Genomic DNA, 16,396 nt, shown 5'->3' with positions numbered 1-16,396 from the left:
GTCTCTTATCATCTGTGAACCCGATAGATGATCAGATCCTAAGTCATGTCCCATAAATGTCTTTGCTAAACAGATTTTGTGACTAAGATAGCAGATGAAGCACTCTCTGAAATACTTTAGTCATGTCCATGAGCTAGGACCATCTCTTACCTGGTATCTCATTGGCCACAATGGATGGAGCAGCGGTCAGGTTGCCAGTGATTTGCTGATGGTTTATGATGTGACAGCACTGGGGGACAGCGTTATTGACCATGTACAGGGTGTCGGGTACATTAGACATGCGCACCATTCTCAGCCGTACTAGATCAGTCTGTTCCACCATCAACTCCTCAAGGACTGACTACATACAGACAGAAATGTTTGTGTATATCCAAGATGGGTTATACAGTAATGCAAGACTGCTGACTGACTCAAGAACAAAATATGAATTTAATATATTAGTAGGTAATATAGTGTGCCAAGTGTATATGTCTAGTGTAAATCAGTACCTATGGAAAAAGTGAACTTATTACAGGTGGGTGAAATAGCCAAAGCCTATACTCTAGTAAAAAAAGTACTGTTCCAAAACTAAAATGACAAAAGTACCAGTTAAAATACAATACCTAAAAGACTCAAATTAGTGTCCAGCATTTCATTGTGTAGAATCAGGGCTATCCATGTGTTTCTATCATATATAAAAATATGCACAAGGCTTCCTTTCCAGATGGATGCAGCATGTTTTTTCTGAGTAAGCTCATTCAGTGCACAATTCTGATTGTTAAATACTTGATTAGTGATTTGATAAGTGAGAGTGACAATAAATTAAGAATTAAAACAATTGGGCCAGTATTCCTCTACAGCAATGTAAAAGGCTTATCGCAAGTTATCACAAACATATGATTGCAGCTGTTACTGCCAAGGGTGGCACAATCAGTTGTTAGATTAAGGGGGGGGCAAAATTAAATCTTTATCTTTCAATAAATGGAATGATTTTAAAAAAGCTGCATTTTATGTTTGCTCGTGATGTCATTATTTTATAATAAAATTAGCTGGATGATCTGAAACACTTAAATGTAACAAATTAGCAAAAATAGAGGCAATTGGGTGAGGGGCAAATACTTTTTCACAGCACTATCAAATAAATAACAGTATTCAGTAATTGCATTGATAACAAAAAAGGGCAAATAAAAAAAAAACAAAAACAGAAATAACCACTTTTTTTCATTAGCCTTAAAAAGTTAATCAGCACAGGAACTTACATAGGACTTACTTACGAACAGCAAAGGAGTTTGTCAGGTGCTAAACCTGAGCTAAATGCTAAACCTCTAGAGTAAGAGGTGTGACAGTAAGAGTGTGCAAAACAGCCCAGCAATGTAAGATAGGATTCAAATGTAATGTAAGAAGATTACTTTCCAAAATTAACTGCAGTACATGTAACTTGAACTAGTTGAACTTAACTGAACTAGTACCCACTATTTTTTATACATTATTATTTTCTTCACTATTTTTCTCTATTCCCTTCTCCTCTTCCTGTCCCATATTTGTTTTTAATTTGCTACTTGTTTTTGTGTTGCCTTTAATGGGAACTACTGTCAAGACTAATTTCATGTGAGTAAGGGCAGTAAAACTTGTTCTCTTGCTAATACTGAAAAGCTACTGAAACTGTAGGAAGGCAGAAAGAAGTCCTACCTTTGCCTCCTCCACATATGGAGAAAATAGGCGCGGGCGCACATAGATGCCTGTGTTTCTCTGCCTGAGCCAGGCGTTGACCTTGCCTCCTTCTGCAGTGGGCAGCATGTCTGACGGAGGAGTGCTGATCAGGCCGCGCTTCATCTGCAGCAAAGAACAGACATCTCAAACCCGGCACAGCTGCTGACACTGCTTCCACACACACCTTCGTTCAGCTGTCACTGACTGGTTGCGTTAGAGAGAGATAGTGAAATACTGAAGGTAATTTGGGGCCCAGCCATGACATGACCTGGCCGGGTCCTGTCACAAATGATATCTGGAAATGTCATGCATGTGCATACAAACAAGCACTCACTGCATCAGCAAGGACATCACTGTTGGCTGGGAGAATGTGCTCCATGCGAACATAAGGCAGCAGAGGTGACAGGATCTCCTTCAGTTCCTCCACATCCAGATCTCTCCTCTTCACCCCTCGCTTATTCACACTGTGAGCTGTACCACTCAGTAGATTGGGCTCTGACTCGCACAAAAACATTACATAGTTATACATCAGTATTTTGCTATATCACTATACATACTATAAGGTTCTATTATACACTACTGTTCAAAACATTTGGAATCAGTGTTTTCAGTAATATAAAAACAATCTGATGGCTGATAAATGTATAGAATGATTCTTATATGGTCATTCTGTGCAACATAGGGATCCAATAATTAGCAGAATGCAAGAAAGTAATTTTAAAATGTGCCCTAATGATTAATGGGTGTTATTCTAAAATTCCTCTGAAAGCTGTATTACATTGAAAATGAAGTTATAGTAAAATTCATATCCAGAATGGCTTGGATTTTTATTTGGTGATCAAATCTAGAAAATTTTATATAAAATAAATAATTACAGTACATTGTTATTCTTCTTCTTGTTATTATTAATAATAATAACGATAACAACAAAACAACAACAACATTAATAATAATAATAATAATAATAATAATAATAATAATAAACTTATTGTTCCCAAAATGCTAGATGTTAGGTCTGTCATAATCATCAAAATTGGGCTGGCAAGTAATTCCCATATAAACAACTGCGATTAACAGTTTACTGTGTTTGTTCTGTGTATGAAGGTATTAAAGTACAGGCCTGAAGTAGCCAAAGTTATTAATTAACTACTTTGTTTCCTAAATGTCAATACAACAGCTTGAGCTCAAATAAACAAACATTGTTCACGGCTGCCCTCTAAGGGTATCACAGCAGCAGTCAGATATTAGAACTCATGTCATTTACACAGCACTCATAACTCAATAAATGTGTTTCTGCTGTCTTTCATTTTCAGATTTGCCTCCAATAAAATGCATTCTGCTTGTTCACATCCAACTCCCATTCTGTGTGTTGTAATGTAAACAATCTGAATTGTGAAATCTAACTGTAAAATAAATGCGCTGTGATTACAAACTTCTGAATGACAGAGTATACCTATGTCCACACACATGCAGTAGAGTATGTGTGTAGTGCTCTAATTTTGAAAGACCTCCAGTATAGCTGAATACTAAATATGTAACTGTCACAGCGGTCCATTACATAGCCTATTATAGAGCATATATTTGAGATAAGGCAGAAATATCCAGTGCAGTAGGGGCGACTTTGGAGGGTCACTGGGAACAACAATCTCACCTCGGTCAGCCATCCTCCTAATGAGCTGGTGCTCACCCCACTTAATCACATACTTCAGAATGTCCTGCTCGCTCGCCTGTGAAAGAGAGGGTGGGGGAGACAGCGAGACACAGCACAAGAATATCACCAGCCTCATATTTCACAAAGATGGGCTGAATGGTTTGAAACCCATATGACAGATTGGTGCAGAGGCATGAACCCACTTTAGCACTGTAGCTCTTACACTGACTCCTCAGCCTGTTTTTTTTTGTGTCCAGCACAATTCCTTTATTACAGGGGCACTTCAACAATGTTTCAAAATTTCTGCATAATTAACCTATTAAGATGTGTAAAAATGTATATATATATATATATATATATATATATATATATATACACACACACACACACACACACACACACACACATATACACAGACACACACACACACACACACACACACACACACACACACACACACCCACCCACACACATATATGTATATATACATATGAGTCAGAATTACAGTGGTAACAAAGCTATCTCACAGAACGTTTTAACACAAAATGGGTGTAAATACTCTTATGCTTGATGCCAACATTTTTAACAGTAGATTTTAGAAGAAGGTTTGGGATTAAAACAATGTTTGTACATGAGGTACATGCAGGGCAATTATAAAACAAATAAAGCCTTTTTTGTTTTACAGTCATATGCAAATGCTTGAATACGCCCCAAGTAAAATGTTTCGTCAATTTTCCAAGTGAAAATAAGTTAACACATCCTCTTCAGGGAAGAAACTTAAATATGTTTTATATAATTTCCATTTATTTTCTGAATTTAGGATATTGGTAAAAATGAAAATAAAAACGTTCAATTCAAAAGACATGTTTGTTCACTGGTCCTTTTTTGGATAGCAAATAAAATATTTTGAATATAATATTTGAAACATAAAAAATGTGTGACATTTTGAACCTCCTATCACCACTGTAAAGATACTAGGTATGTTTCTCTACAATTCAGCATTTCACAACAGCTATTAAACTGTAAATGATTTATGTAGAAATAAAGTACGTAGAAATTTAGAAAAATCTGTGGAATTCCCCTTCAACTACCTCAGGCATTGTAGACAGCAAACATGAGGTGTCAGAAAAGCCTTGATCCTGAAATCCATCTCAGTGTGAGAGTATAAGTGTGTGTGTGTGTGTGTGTATACTTACGCCCTCAGGTCCAGTTTAAACCATGAGATTGTTTTGCATTGACACAAAAGGTGAGTTTATCAGATAGCTCCTGTTTGGGAGGTGCAGCTCAAATTAATTGCAAAACCCAGTGGAAAGTAGGTCATCAGGTCACTCTGTTATACAGCTTGGATTATAATGAAAAAACAAGAACATAATGTCTACCCTTCTAAACAAAGAAAAATACAGATCTAGTAAACGTACATGCATGAAAGACATAGATAAAAGTTACATCCCATGAATGTTAAAAAGGAAACAATGTGCCACAGTGGTATTATTAAGGTGAGAGCTTTGCAATATCATTGTCATCAGGGAGCACAGAGTTATACCTGCAGGTAGTCTGACTGGATGGCAGCCAGCAGCTGATCCTTGGTCAGCTCATAGAGTACTTCTGAGGTCATGATCTGGCTGAACTCCTCACACAGGAAATGCATGGCCTGCCTGTGGACCCATTTGGAGCCATAAGGCTGGGAGCTCCACTTCAGAATGGAGATCAGAGACTCGAGAGAGATGCTCTCCACAATGATGTCCTCGCAGCCTGAGAGAAACAGAATTACAGTGTTTTTGACTGCTAAAAATTTACTGGTTTCAACAACTGTGGAAATTATTAGAATTATGGGTCTAAGGGTAGTTATTCAGCTGCACAGGTTTTGGAGTGTTATAATAGATTACAAATAATAATAATAATAATAATAATAATAATAATTTTCAGTAAGATTACTGGGCTGTTTTCAAATGTAAAAATCCAAAAAGCCTGTATACAGATTTTACTGTCTATATTGTACTATTGTGTAAATACTTCTAATAGCCTTATTTGTGAATTCAGTGTATTTTTAAAATGCTGAATCAAACCAAATTAAAAAGGTGAGATTTTACATTTCTTTTAAAACTACTAAGCTTTAAAAGAAGACATTTTTAATAGAAGCACTTTTAAGATGAGCATCTAACAGTAGGCTATCATGCTAAAACTACTCAAATACTACTTCACAGGAAGAAATCCACAGCTAACATCACATTGTACAGTGTGAGTGTGTGCTAATTCAAGCTGGATTTGTTGCAGGACTGGATCAGATTCAGTCATTTTTTTCCCCTCTCACAGCTAATGCAGCATTGTCTGCTGATATCTGCCTGATATCTATACTCAATATAGATGACATCTTTGGCTGATAGGTCAGAGTTGTATAAACTAGGCCTGTGTCTTCTCAGAAGGTTGTATTTTTCCATTTGGGATGTTCTGCCATTTGCCTCCTGCACATATTAACTGCACAAGGACAGAAGGGCAGAGATAAAAATCAGCCCAAGTCTGCTGCAGAGATCCAGCCCAGCACACCCACAGCTCAACACCTATGAATCACTCTATGTAGCAGCAAGCACAGAATGTGGCAAGCACCAACCAAGATAATCCAAGGCTTTTTTTTTTCTCCCAAAGGCTAAAGCTTGCAGTACCGTGGCCCCCTGCTTTTATTATCACCTGCAGGTCAGAGTCTCACCACCCAACAGTTGCCTGAGTGCAGCCAAAGCAATATAACACTGTACTACTGCCCAAGTACCACTGCACAGAAAAACACAATGCCAGTATCACTGAATCACACCTTGCAAACCTACAGTTTGCACAACTGATTTCTGAAAGAGCCCAGAAACTGCATAGCCAGGGTTGAAGGAGTGCTAGGACCAACACATTTTAGCACAAGATAATATTCCATATAATTCAAAGTAAATATATCTGACTAATAACCACATGCAACTAATTAATCTGAATAGTATTCTAGTTGCATCTGACTAAAAGAAAACCACCATTTTTGAAAGGCAGGTCTTGTGGCCTTTTTGGAAATTTTTTTCACAACTCATGGCCTTTTACATTATTTCAGCACTGAAAATAGCTGGTAAGATGGTAAATCAATGTGGATTAGAAATCATGACATTTTACTTCAGTACTACTTATGAGTAAAACACAGTATCAGGAAAGGTTGGTGGTGAAACATTTTATTGGTGAACATTATTTTACCACCTGCTGGTAGGAAATCAAAGTTTATGAGGCAGATCATCTTGATGAAAGATTTTGGGAAATCAGGAATTTGCCTTATAAATGATATGCCAAATTACAATGCATATGACCACAGGCAGGAACTACGAAGATCAAAAAAAAGGTCCATTATGATTTCAGGTATATTTTAACCATCACACTGTTGTATGCTGTTATAAGTTGGCTAAACTTTTCTCCCTTATTCTAGTCACACACTGCAACCCAGCGTACCAAAGTAGAAATTACTCACAGTTCAAGCCTTTGATGCTCATTGAGCTGAGAAACAGAACAGCACAATAATTTTCAATTCAAATATGCATTATCGATATGAAGTCATCATAGTTACCATTATTGTTTTAACACCCAGGTTTGAGAGAGAAACCACGACTATATCAAAATAAGGTCAAGCAGCATTTCACGACATGGATTTAGAGTGGAAGAAACTATCCTGCACTCTGAAGTCTCAGTCATCTTACCACCCGCCCCTCCCCCTTGTGAACCAATTTCCCAAACATTTCTCAAATCAGAGCACATACCAGAACAGCGGGTGCTGCTTGAACTCCATTAACTACCAACCCACAGCAATGCCTTTGATACCTTCACACCTTCCGGGCTTCGCTTCCTACTGCCCCCATTCCAGTCCCACATTCTCCACATTAAGTAAACATGGAGAGAAGGGAAGTTAGCTGCTCTGCATTAATCTATTCAAAGTAAGCTTCAACTAGTGACGCCTGTGGATGTGAGGCTACATAAGCTGTCAGGTGATGTAGGTTAAATTAAGAAGGAGGTAGCCACAGGGACATGAAAGATCCATTTATTGTTTTTTTTTTCTTCTATAAACAAACAAGTACTGCTTAAGGCAAACTAGCATACCGGGAAAAAAGCTTTCTGGTATTAGAAAAGCGATATGATTAGTGAGGCAAGCACACACATAACTATCTGTCGGCTGCTGGCAATAGCAGAAGATTCGTTCTTAAAATGTCAGCTCCCTGGTCCGTACCGAAAACATCTCCAGTGCTAGATGGTGAAGCAGCCCCAGTATCACCTCACTGCAGGGGAATTTTATCTTCACCACAGCACTCTCATACTTAATCATCATGCCTCTTTTCCGATTCCATTTTTAATGGCTCCTGCTTCTTCTGTGAGAGACGGGCAGTCCCATTTCAGCATCTCTCAGACTATGACAACTTGAAACAGCCTCACCTCCAAAGGCTTGAAACAGCGAAAGGAGAACACATCATAAATAGACGACATGATTTAGAATGCAGTTTGCTGCTATGATGCTGTTCGATGTGGAGGATGATGTAAAGCTGAAAAGATAAAAAGTGCGTTTCCCAACACCGCTGACTGAAAAGCAAACAAGTGGTAAATTTCCATTCAATCAGAAACTTATCTGCATCATAAAATGACCTCTCCTGCATAACTTGTCAAAAATAAGGAGAACCAATACATATCTGAAGATTTAAGTTCGTTTTTGTCTCTTGTACTAAAGCTGTGTCCTGAATGTTCAAACACAATTCAATAATAGCTAGTATGTGATAGTATGTGAAAGGCTAATAAACACAAAGCAGTGATTAATAAATTATGTTTGGCCTATATTAAATTGAAAACAGTACAAAACATTTTTCCCCATATGTTTTACCTTATGAACTTAGCCTGAAACACATTCCAAATAAGTTAAGACTTTAGCATGTTTACCCCTGGGTTACATCACTTTTCCTTCTAACAGCACTTAATCGTTTGGGGACTGAAGACACAAACTGTTCCACTTGTGAAAGTGTTTTTTTTTTTTTTTTTTGCAGTTCTTCAGTCATATAAAAGTGTTCAGATGTGCAACCACATGGGGTCTTTCTTGTCATATTTTTTGCACTTCATAATGCAGCACATTTTCAAAGGGAGACAGGCAGGGCAGTCTAGCACCTGCACCCTCTAAGCACACATATATGCTGCGGTAGCACCAGCAGAATGTTTCTTGGTTATCATGTCGAAGAAGTATAAAGCATAGACGTCCCAGAAAAAGACAGCATATGTTGCTCCAAAATGTGTATATGTCTTTCAGTGTTAATGGTGCTTTCACAGATGTGAAAGTTATCCATGCCATGAGCACCAATACACCCCCGTACCATGGCTTTTGATCTGGATGGTCCATTAATTCTTTGCCCAGAGAACATGATGCTCATTGTATATGCATGTTTCCACTGTGGATCAATCCATTTCAGATGAGCCTGAGCCAACATTGCTGGACATTGCTGACATATGACTTCTGCTGTGCATAGCAGATACAGCAACGGACAGTGTATACTGACAACAATTTGTCAAAGTATTCCTGAGCTCATGTGGTGATATCCATCACAGAAGCATGCTGATTTTTAATGCAGTGCTGTCTGGATATCAAAAGTCATAGGCATTCAGCTGTTGTCTTCAGCCTTGTACTGTAGGCACAGATTTTTCCAGATTCCCTTAATCATTTGATAATATTACGCACTGTAGAGGATGAAATATTTAAAATCCTCATTCAGTTTGTAGTGTGTGTGTGTGTTAATTTTATTTTATATTATATACAGTGCCTTGCAAAAGTATTCGACCCCCTTGAACTTTTCAACCTTTTGCTACATTTCAGGCTTCAAACAAAGATATGAAATTGTAATTTTTTGTGAAGAATCAACAACAAGTGGGACACAATCGTGAAGTGGAACAAAATTTATTGGATATTTGAAACCTTTTTTTAGAAATAAAAAAATGAAAAGTGGGGCGTGCAATATTATTCGGCCCCTTTACTTTCAGTGCAGCAAACTAACTCCAGAAGTTCAGAGAGGATCTCTGAATGATCCAATGTTGACCTAAATGACTGATCATGATAAATAGAATCCACCTTTGTGTAATCAAGTCTCCGTATAAATGCACCTGCTCTGTGATAGTCTCAGAGTTCTGTTCAAAGCGCAGAGAGCATCAAGAAGACCAAGGAACACCACCAGGCAGGTCCGAGATACTGTTGTGGAGAGGTTTAAAGCCGGATTTGGATACAAAAAGATTTCCCAAGCTTTAAACATCTCAAGGAGCACTGTGCAAAGCGATCATACTGAAATGGAAGGAGTATCAGACCACTGCAAATCTACCAAGACCCAGACATCCCTCTAAACCTTCAGCTCAAACAAGGAGAAGACTGATCAGAGATGCAGCCAAGAGGCCCATGCTCACTCTGGATGAACCGCAGAGATCTACAGCTGAGGTGGCAAGAAGAATGCCATTTCTCTAAGATATCCATAAAAAGCCTCGTTTAAAGTTTGCCACAAGCCACCTGGGAGACACACCAAACATGTGGAAGAAGGTGCTCTGGTCAGATGAAACCAAAATCGAACTTTTTGGCCACAATGCAAAACGTTATGTTTGACGCAAAAGCAATACAGCTCATCACCCTGAACACACCATCCCCTCTGTCAAATATGGTGGTGGCAGCATCATGGTTTGGGCCTGTTTTTCTTCAGCAGGGACAGGGAAAATGGTTAAAATTGATGGGAAGATGGATGGAGCCAAATACAGGACCATTCTGGAAGAAAACCTGTTGTAGTCTGCAAAAGACCTGAGAGAGAGCGAGAGTGAGAGAGACTTTGTACTGCTTTCATTTAAATACAGGTTAAAGAGGATTTATAAATCTGCTTTCTGTTTTTATTTGGATTTCACATACTGTCCCAACATCCTTGGAATTGGGTCTGTACATAAAAAGGACACTGCCATTACATTAAATGCTGTAGTGGTTACAGCTGACCAATTCTAACAAAATATAATTTCATACAATCAGATCAGTGCCTAACCAAGACTCTGGATCTCATGTGAGAGAGTGATAGCAATGGTTTTGTTGTTAATAGTGAATATTTGTGAATGGGTGAAGCTTCTTCTGGACTTGTGGTTTGTTAAAATGGAACAAATTACAAAAAAGGTCAAGCCAAGCTGCATAACTGGTCAAAAATAAGGAAACCTATGACATATCAGAAGAATTTTTCACTCCCTTCTTAGCTCTTGCACTGTGTCCTAAATGTAAGTTTCCTGTTTTCTCAAGTGACTGCTCAGATTGATAAAGGTAAATAAGGATTTGCATTTATCTCTAGTGATCAGACTACAGTGAAATAACTGGATTTTGTTGCACTCCCTCATTTCCCTACCATCTCTTTTTGGACTTTTCTTCCTCCATCTGTCCCCACTCTACATTTACTGCATCCAATCTCCTACTACTCCATCCCCCCATCCCTATAACCTCTATGTCTATATTTCCTTCATTATCTGGTTCCAACACATTCCCCAACTCCTCTGTATCTCTTCTAACAGCTGGCACACACACATGCACACGCATGCACACACACGCACGCACACACACACACTCACACACACACACACACACACACACACACACACACACACACACACACACACACACACACACACCCTTTGAAGGGTAAATCCTTGCTTTTCCTTTGGAGGTTTGCTTTGGAGGTTCTGCCAGAGAGATGAAAGAAACTGCCTCTGTTCTCTATTTCCCAACAGGGATTCACAGGACTATATAGACCTTTAAAACTTTTACATTCTCAATATAAACCTGTGTGATGTGAATCAATGTCAAATCTGGAGCAGGCCAATTCCTACTTTCCCAGGGTTGTAGTATGTGTATCAGACGTAATCGATCAAAGATTATCCAGATTTTTCAAGCATATGCAGTATTGTAGGGCCCTGCGAATAAAAAATTATCGAAAGCATACAAAAAATAAATAAATTAAAAATCAACATCAGAAACTTCAGTCAACATCAACTTCAGTAAGGTGTACTATACACCAAAACTACCTCTGACCTTGCAATGTGCTTTTCAAAGATGATGATACGATGATAGCCACCATCTCCCGATAAATTCACTCCAACATAATCTCGTGCCACCTTGCTCACCTAGAACTTGGCAATGAAAACCAGCCATTAAAAAAAAACAAAACCACAACAAAGCAACAAACTGACAATAAGTAAGAAAAGAAAAACTAAAATGAATGAAAGAGCATGCAAGTGAGCGACAATACAAACCAAAACACTCCTGATGTAATCAATGAAGCGGTCTCTACCACAAGTGGCAGAGTGCCATTTTTGACAGATGCCCCGTTTCTACTGTTGACACATCACACTGATGTTCTACTTCAACAAAAACACAGGTGTTACGTTCACCACTTTTCACCAAATATGGTTAAAACGAGCCAGAAACTAATTCATGAGGTGTAGAAAAGACAGCTGTATTGCACTTCTTCTAATTTGTGTAAAGACATTAACAGAAGTGAGAGTTCATAGGGAAGTTTGGAATTTGCTATACTGCTGGAACTTTATCTGATGTAAGCTACTGGATATTACTTTTAAATGTGCTGCCAGTGTAAAATGTGTAGCTAGCTTAAGTCTTGAGCCATTAGTTCCTGTTCCATATTAAATAAATATGTGACTTTCAAACTGTTTTCAGTGTCTAATCATGACTGCATGATTGCATCTTTTTAAGGGACGTTCATTTTTTATATTGTATGTTATATTTTTGATCAATGCAAATGAAAAATTCAATTGATGGAACAAACTGGGTCAACACAGACATGAAACTTCTAAACATGTGTGTTTCCAAACTGCCATGATTTCAAGTGCATTTATTTGGAATGAAGAACTAAATGTCATTTCTTGGTCATAAGAAAATATTGGATGAAGTTTAATGAAGTTAAATGGTTGATGTCAATATCAATACATGTGCACAATAGAGCCTGTGTGTTTATACAGTATGTGATGAAATCTGGAGTGCTTTCACAATTTACTGGGAAGCAATAAAATATTTAAAAAGTGGCATGTTAATATACCAATCGCTTAGCGATTAACTTATGAAGATTTACAATTAGACATATTTTTAAGGTTTTCAGTGTTTGTGAACAGACTCATGCTCCAGATTCCTCCATGGCAGCCTTCTGGGGAGACTGGCTATTTTAGAAAATTACTGAATGCTTCCTCAACCATCAAAATAAGTGCCTAGGTGGACTGAAAATGTGCTATTGCAACAAAGACATCCTATTTAGTGTTGCAAAATACTGCATTTAATTCTTTAACTTACTACAATTACAACTCAGCATTATACCATGATATTGCAAAGGCAAGACAGCAACCCTCCCCATTTAATCCTTTTGAGAATCTAGAATTTTCACTTCCAAGTGAACAGTGGTTCAGTTTGCTGCTGGTGGAACACATTTTACGATAACCCGCACCAAACAAGGAATTCAATATCAGAGCATTCAACATCCATCAGCACATCAGTGCTGTACTGTTTGCGTAAGTGACCTGTTTTGCCTTTTGACTCTTGGTAGACATTTATATCATTGTTGAATGACAAGCTGCTGCTAATAACAGATGAGCAATAAAATAATAGCAAAGCAATGCATAAGTATAATGCAATGAGTAAGCATGAGTGACTCGACAAGGAAAATTAGCATGAAAACAGACTAAAGGAGCATACAAGTAGGCCTATATGTTGTGTAAAAGGCCAGTGTGGACCTCAAGGTTTTCATAATGCAGAAAAGAGTTCATGTCACTTTGGGTGAAGAAAGCAGAAAAAAGTGAATGAGTCTGCTCAAATTCTCTCTCTCCCTTTCACTCTCTCCAGTCGCTTTCTTTCTCCATTGTTAAATTACAGACAGTGATGAGATTTCTAATCTGGATACAGTTAGAGTTAATATTTTCTTGTCCACTTCTAGGTAACTGCACTTGATCTATAACTGACTCAAACAACTTTTAGAGACAGTTACACTGATGTCACCATAAATCCCAAGGCCTTATTTGACAGTAAATGACCACAAAAAGACTGTAAAAGAGCTGCAATAAAAAGGTAAGGTAAATAAAAGGTAAAGGTAAATAAAAAGACAAGCAGACATAACATTAAGCTTTAGGCAATACCTCCAATAAAGTAACCTAGAAAACAAAGAACCTGTCCAACACATGAGACACCTTTTCTTCTGAAAGAGGGGAAAATGGCTGGGATAACTGTTGACCCCTACTGCTCGACAGAGGCCCTCTATAGCTCTCAGCCAATAATTGGCTATAACTGAGTAAATAAAGGAAATTATGAAGCCTTGACAGGTTTAACAGCAAGAGCTGATACTGCATGTCTCAACAATCTGTAACTAAGAGATAAGTAATCCCAGCAGCCTCTTAATATGTTACTGGATCATGTAGCAGTTGGCAATACGGAAAAACTATAATGACACATGAAGATGAAGAGTTTTTCCTGAGATAAGTTAGTGCAGACATAAATGCCAGAGCAGTATCACATTTAAAAAAAGACTATCAAAAACTGTAATTACAATTATTTTAAATTCAGTTTAACATACTGCACTATGCTACAGCCTTTTAAACAGGTTTGAATATGCTCTCTTTGTGATGATACAAGCAAATGTTCAGTTCAGTTCTGACAATATCAGCAACGATAACAAGGTATTGCATGAGAAAAGTATCACAATGACAATAAAATATAGTCATACTGTCCAGCCCTAAATACAGGCACACGCAAAAATTTATTATTAATCATGCTCAACCTACATGTTTGCTGATTCTCTAAGTGAAAATACATATACACACACACACACACACACACACACACACACACACACACACACACACACACACACACACACACACACACACATATATATATATATATATATATATATATATATATATATATATATATATATATATATATATATAAAAAAGAGAGAGAGAGAGAGAGAGAGAGAGAGCGAGAGAGAGAGAGAGTCTACATTTTTGCATATGACTGTATACATACCATACTGTGTTCAACAATGGAGCCATGTAAGATATATGCTCTTGTATTATTGCACCCTTAATCTTAGAGCATAATAATATTAGTAGTCTTCACACTGATGACACACTGGATTCAGCATATATTACAGACAGATATTTTTCATACCAACTGAAATTAAAACATTCACTGTGTATGATCATTTAAGCCAAAAATGCCTGCAAACAAATTCCAATACATTTTAATCTAGCTTCAGCACATATAATAATGACAGTAAAATTCTGACATGACATCAAAAATGTCCTTTCCTTGTCCATCAGCAAAACGCACGCTAACACCATCTTTCTCCAAGTCTCCAGAGCGAGATTTTACAGTTCAAACACTAGGAAAACCCCCTTCTAATGACACCGAATCTTAGAAAATACGTTTGACAAACTTTTAGATGTCTTTATGATATCTTATTGTGTATAACTTGAATTACTATCTTGAAATAATCATTAAAATAGAGAGAATGGATTGCTTAAATGTCAGAATTGACTTGTCAAGCTAAAAGGTAAAGTTGGTAGTGTAGCTATTTGGCAATCTAAACCCATTCCCTCGGTTTGGCTCTTCTCTGGCTGAAAGGGTTAAAAGAATTCTGGCTTACATTTTGCACTGAATGAAGGTAGAATCACTGTTTTCATTATTTTGTTCATTGGATAAGGTAAGAGTTACACTAATGCTATCTTGGTTGTATTTATTAGCTCATTGATCAGTGATGAGGGTAGCATTCAGGACTAGTTGACGGCGCATGGATTAATTAATGGATGGCTGCTTCTGTAACAAACCCGCGTATCTCCATTTTTGTGTTTCAGATTTTGGCATAATTTAAAAATGCGTGTTGCCCTTTACACTGTATGTGAATTTTATGATGAATGGACCAAATGAAATGGCCCAAAATTAACTGGAAAAATCTTTTTTCCTTCTCCTGTAAAGTAAAACTTCTGGAGAAAGTTTTGTTTCCGACAAAAGCGATTTGCATAATGCAGAGTCCACAATAACTTCCTAAGACCCGCCTAAGAAATGCTGACATTAGAAATACAAGTTTCCTGTGAAAATGTCAATTTATCTGAATCTGAATATTCTACAGCATTTTTTAGAGAAAACTTAATATAGTAATTTTTTCCTTTTCCCCTAATTTGGCCTAGTACAGCCTATGAAAGACTTCATTAGTTCATTTCTACTTGGCATACTCTTACTAAGGACTAACAGTGCTGACCAACTGGCATGAACAACAAAGCAAGCTCCCAACGCACCCTCAGATATGGAGCACATCAATATAATTTTCTTTCTCAAAATAAATGACTACACACAGAAATGGAAACCAAACAGCCCCAAAAGGGGACAAAGAAGAGCCAGAAGGTTTTTCACACTCTAAACTGCTCCTAAATGTGCACTGTAACCTACCTCTATAGGTCATGCCTGAATAAACAGTAAGCTAACAGAAAACAGAACTAGGAAATTACTGATCAGAAAGGAGAAGAAGTGAAGTGGTAAAGGGAAAGTCAGAATGATTGTGAAAGTTGCTTTACATTGGAAAAAGCAGTGTATTACATGTGAAAAAATGAGAACTAATGAACGAAGAGAGAGGATATGGAAATGAAAAGATGTGAGAGCTAAAGGAAGGTGGTTGAAGATGGCTATAAATGAGAATTTCTCTCAGCTTTAAGGCCCATAGGTTTCAAACCACGGCCTTCCAAATCCTTATTATCTGATGTGAGTCTGGAAAATTTATGCACTGCATCGAGCCAAAAGTACAAACTATCCATTAATAACCAAACAGAATAAAATCTGACAGAGAAATATTCTCCCTTCTGTGGCAAATACCTTTACAAACCAAATTATCAGTTTAAGGTGTCTATTGGTACAACTTTTGTTTCTTTCCATACAAATCTCCAGCAATCAGTAACAAATTCCTCAAGGTCACCTGCTACATAAATGAACTGATGGAATCTGAACATTTTAACATG

The 16,396-nt window shown here is 37.5% G+C and overlaps 1 protein-coding gene across 4 annotated transcripts in view; it reads right to left on the bottom strand.

Moving 5' to 3' along the window:
• Nucleotides 1–16,396, bottom strand: part of LOC108423515 (BTB/POZ domain-containing protein 7-like) — a 42,232-nt gene that overhangs the window by 7,137 nt on the left and 18,699 nt on the right. For 3 of the 4 annotated variants that reach the window (XM_017690872.2, XM_017690871.2, XM_037541881.1), the window contains exons 4-8: nt 4,884–5,092; nt 3,341–3,416; nt 2,024–2,184; nt 1,669–1,812; nt 151–340 (exon numbers count right to left, since the gene is read on the bottom strand). In XM_017690872.2, coding sequence (XP_017546361.1) covers nt 151–340; nt 1,669–1,812; nt 2,024–2,184; nt 3,341–3,416; nt 4,884–5,092 — 780 coding nt within the window. Of the gene's footprint in view, nt 1–150; nt 341–1,668; nt 1,813–2,023; nt 2,185–3,340; nt 3,417–4,883; nt 5,093–11,416; nt 11,516–16,396 lie in introns of those variants that run through there. The other variant, XM_037541882.1, reaches the window with a different exon arrangement.

This window comes from Pygocentrus nattereri, chromosome 10 (genome assembly GCF_015220715.1).
Source record: "Pygocentrus nattereri isolate fPygNat1 chromosome 10, fPygNat1.pri, whole genome shotgun sequence".
Classification (NCBI taxonomy): Eukaryota; Metazoa; Chordata; class Actinopteri; order Characiformes; family Serrasalmidae; genus Pygocentrus; species Pygocentrus nattereri.
This window is presented reverse-complemented; position numbering and strand designations above follow the sequence as displayed.